This window comes from Pecten maximus, chromosome 16, assembly GCF_902652985.1.
Source record: "Pecten maximus chromosome 16, xPecMax1.1, whole genome shotgun sequence".
Classification (NCBI taxonomy): domain Eukaryota; kingdom Metazoa; phylum Mollusca; class Bivalvia; order Pectinida; family Pectinidae; genus Pecten; species Pecten maximus.
The window spans coordinates 7,167,705-7,171,830 of NC_047030.1; the positions used below are offsets into that span (position 1 = coordinate 7,167,705).

The 4,126-nt window shown below is 38.2% G+C and overlaps 1 protein-coding gene across 1 annotated transcript; it reads right to left on the minus strand.

Moving 5' to 3' along the window:
• Nucleotides 1–946: 946 nt before the first annotated feature.
• Nucleotides 947–3,483, minus strand: LOC117344868. Its single transcript, XM_033907720.1, has 3 exons — nt 3,352–3,483; nt 2,340–2,629; nt 947–2,069 (listed from the first exon to the last, which is right to left on the minus strand). The coding sequence occupies exons 1-3, from the start codon at nt 3,372–3,374 to the stop codon at nt 1,351–1,353; spliced, it is 1,032 nt and encodes a 343-aa protein (XP_033763611.1). The 5' UTR covers nt 3,375–3,483; the 3' UTR covers nt 947–1,350.
• Nucleotides 3,484–4,126: the final 643 nt, after the last annotated feature.

Genomic DNA, 4,126 nt, shown 5'->3' on the forward strand with positions numbered 1-4,126 from the left:
ATATTTGACAGGATATTCAATATCTTGACAAGTACGTCCCAATTTGTTCATGTTTACGTCAGAGAACTAACCTAAAGACTACCTGTCAATGGTTACGTCAGAGAATTAACCTGTGGACTACCTGTCAATGGTTACGTCAAAGAGAACTAACATGTAGACTACCTGTGATATAATTGACAAATCCTACCTGTCTATGACAGCCTGGTTCATGCTTACAATTGTACGTCAAGGAATTAACCTGTAGACTACCTGCCAATGGTTACGTTAGAGAACTAACCTGTAGACTACCTGTAGAACATTAACGTCGACAAACCTAAGCCAAATGCGCAATGTTATCTGGATATTATTTGGATATTATCTTCTAAAACATTAGATCTGCAAATCATAAACTGTACAGTGAAGATTCCCTGTCACAGCTGGCTGGGCTAGTATTGCGATCGTTGGTCCTCAGAGATTTTTGATGCCATGGCTACCGTGGTGATCGTAGAACTCGTAGAACAGTAGAGAAGCGATTGCAAATTATCGGAAGGTTGACGTGCGAGTCGGAAGGACTACGTGCCATGCTTTTGTAAACGGGTTTTCCAATTGTAATTAGGGATGACCGTGGGAACGTTAGTGATGTAAATTGCACGATCAAAGTACACATAGTCTTACTTATTTGTGACTTTCAAGGCACAGACACCTAGCATTGGTCGCGCACGTGATGCCATCATGGCGTACATTCAATTTCTTATCGCTTCAAATCATGCTCTTTGCGGGGTGTCCTTGCGTGCCACGCAAGTGTTTTTCTTCTAAAAACACACCCGCATACGACCAATAAAACACGAGCAGCCAATTGTGACTTAGGCTCTACCTGACCTAGGCTCTACCAATCTAGCTATTAAAAACGACGTCTGCCACAAATTCCCATATCTCTTACGTAAAACATCATTGTTTAAAGCACATGTCTCATTTTGATTTAATATTTTTTATTAAGCTATGGAGACTGAAACATATATTTTGGTTTATTATCAAATGTCAAATAAGCTTGCACCTAAAATCTGCAATGTACATTTACTGGTAGTATTTTGATTCGAAAGGACAGCAAACAATTTTCAATCCGGTGAATAGGAAGCATCTTTCTGATTGGTCAAAACAAAACGTTATATCGCCCTTAGTGACGATACATGATTCCTTTAATGTCACAAGTGCTGGTTTAAGCAGTGATAATGGTTTTATCAAGTTGATAATTTCAAATATTTCATTGGTAGACATACCATATATGCAATAGAAAACAGCATGAATTGCAAATAGATAAACACAGATGACGAAGGAAGACAATGATCTAGTTATCCTGTTTTTTGTCCTGTCCTATGTCCTGTCGCTATAACGGGGGTAGAACACAGACGATTTGTCCCAGGTAGGACTCCAACCAGGATCATTCGGAGAACCATCCTTGAAATCGTATCGTTCTAGACCAGCCAATAGCTTTGCTTCCTTTGTTTTCTCTATATCTGGCATAGTCTCTACGGCATATATATGCTGACGATCCTTCGTATACGGATTTCCTGTTGTTGATCTGAAAACGATATTTTTCTGGGCAGGCCAATGAGCAGTACTACGAAAATTATCATATGCAAATTTCTTCGTCTTATAATCTTCATCTGTAGCCCAAATGGCTGGCGCCATGCACACAAAAACACCATAGCGCCATCTATCGGAATGCATCCGACCTCGTTTTGGTAAAACAGCATCATGGGCTGTGCGTGAATCCCATATTACCATTCCACCCTTGGGGACGGCCATTATTCTTTCTGTACATCCTTGCTCTTTGAACCAGGAAGTCCATTCTGGCTTGAAAGGGAAGAACTCTTCTTCGTTTTCCTCGTCATCAAGTACCATGGCATCAGGAAAAGCCTTTTGGAATTTATCATGAAAGAGATGAGATTTTTCAATGACCCTCAAGCAGTGATCTTCCTCGGTAGTTTCTTCTAAGTACACTGCCGCCTGATATACATGGAGACCTCTTCTAGTTCGCCCTTGGTCAAGATGAAACCAGTTTGTTCCCTCGTCTCTGAATTTCCCTTTGCCTGTTTTAAGTGAAAACATATCTCTGTTTAATCATTTTATTGCATTTGTCTTGCATTTTTATCAAATGTACATGCATGCATCACATTAGTCAAATCAATTATTTGTTAAAATTTTTGTAAAGAAATGGGCAAGGACATCAGCCGGATAATGCTTATTGGGAAATCCAAATCGAAAGAAATTTTTGCTAAAACATACTTGTACACTGTTCCAGTATTTTGATATATACTCATTTTTTTCTATTTGAATACCAACAATTTGGCTTGTATTACCGAGTTCTGGTGGTATCCCAATGGCTATGCCGTCCATGCTGCACAAAAGTTTCTCTGTATTCCACAGTGAGGCAAAAACCGGTTTTGCTTTTAGCCGCACTCTCCATGTTGCATCAAAATGGCCAACTCTGTAGTAGTGCATCAGCGAGTCATGGCTGAATGGAGGGTCATCTCCAAACTTAGCTACCCAGTCCGAGTACTGTCGGGTGTAATTATCGCAATCCTCCTCTGACACAACACCGGGGACAACAGAATAACCTTTAATCTCAAGGTCACGTGACAAAGCATCCCTTTAAAAGAAGGAAAATATCTTCATTTTGACGAATGATAATGTGTTTTTTTTTAGGTCAGTCACCCTATAAAAAGAAGGAAATTTTAGGCCAGGTAACTTCAACTTATGAACCTGCCGTAGTCTTATTTTGCTTGAGACATTATTGAATGTATGCGTTTCCTATCGTCACAAACCCTACACCGTATCAAAACAGAGTTTTGTCAAAAAAAACCAAAAAAAAAAAAAACCGTAACGATATAGCAACCGAAGTCCAGAGCTTTACTGATAGGTAAATAGGGCAGCAGTGATTTTTTTTATCTATACTCAAACCAGAGATATGCGTCTCTGACTCAGAACAGAACACGAATATACAACATCAATCGAGGCGACAATAAAATAGTTTATATCAATAAACCCGGAAGTGATTACATCAGTGATCAATGAAGCATAAAATCTATGATTTACGGATTTGTTGAAACTACCGTCAAATGAATGTATAAATCTGAAATGCATTGAGACTCCGTCTTAAAAGTACAATGTAAGCATTCTGGCCACCAATATCATGACAAATCGGATGTATAACAGAAACAAAAAAGGATCCTTTACATGTCGGCTACCCGTAACAAAATTGTCAAATTGTTCCTGAGTAAGACAGCTTGGTATATGTTACGTCAGATACAGATAACCTACCTGTAGACTACCGGTACCTGTAGGCTACATGTGATAGAATGACAGTCCTACCTGTTTAGGTTAGAAGGATCCATAGCAGTGTCAGAATATCCAGCTTAGCTTTTAACGAATGACAACCCAGTATGTTTTGACACGCTATAATTATTATCTACAGGTATGTAGGTACATGTACTGTCTATATAGATAGGATATAACAAATGACAACCCGGGGTGTACAGTCTATGTCATATAGATAAGATACACAGATAGGTATACCAGTAGTTCAAGTTCAAGTTCATTTATTACTTTGAGTCTTACGACTCATCAGTGTGTATCCAGCCTTCATTTCTTTATCAGTAACAGGATTTTTACTAAGCGAATTACTATTTACTGGACATCAATGTTATGGGCATTTATTGATAAAATGAATGAAGTAATTGACCTACTTTGAATACTTTAATATGATTGGGTTATACCAATATTTTCATTTTGTGATTTCAAAACATTTTCCCTCTAGCCTCAATGGCAAGTCCTAAATGGACGAAACAACTTTATGTATTTTCAGACTGTATTCATTGCTTAATAAACACATTGAAGTAAACGGAACAGAGTCCCATTAAGGGGCATCTAAACAGCAAATCCAGCCAAAACAGTTGATATTTCACAAGGCTATACATCCCTACTAGGGTGTTATTTAATAGAAATAACTTGATAACTCATTTGTATCTCATTTATTGTGCAAAACAGTCATGTCGTTTTGCTCACAAGGGTCTAAAGCACAAAATAGGAGCATTGGTTTGACTAGATTGGACTTTATGATATGTATTAACACTGATTTTATTTAGAC

Excerpts from the sequence above, each read along its gene's own strand:
- LOC117344868 (XM_033907720.1), bottom strand. The coding sequence starts at position 3,374 with ATGGATCCTTCTAACCTAAACAG. Across the intron at positions 2,630-3,351 it reads GATCCTTCTAACCTAAACAG|GGATGCTTTGTCACGTGACC; the intron begins GTAGGACTGTCA and ends CTTCTTTTAAAG. Across the intron at positions 2,070-2,339 it reads TGGGATACCACCAGAACTCG|GCAAAGGGAAATTCAGAGAC; the intron begins GTAATACAAGCC and ends CACTTAAAACAG.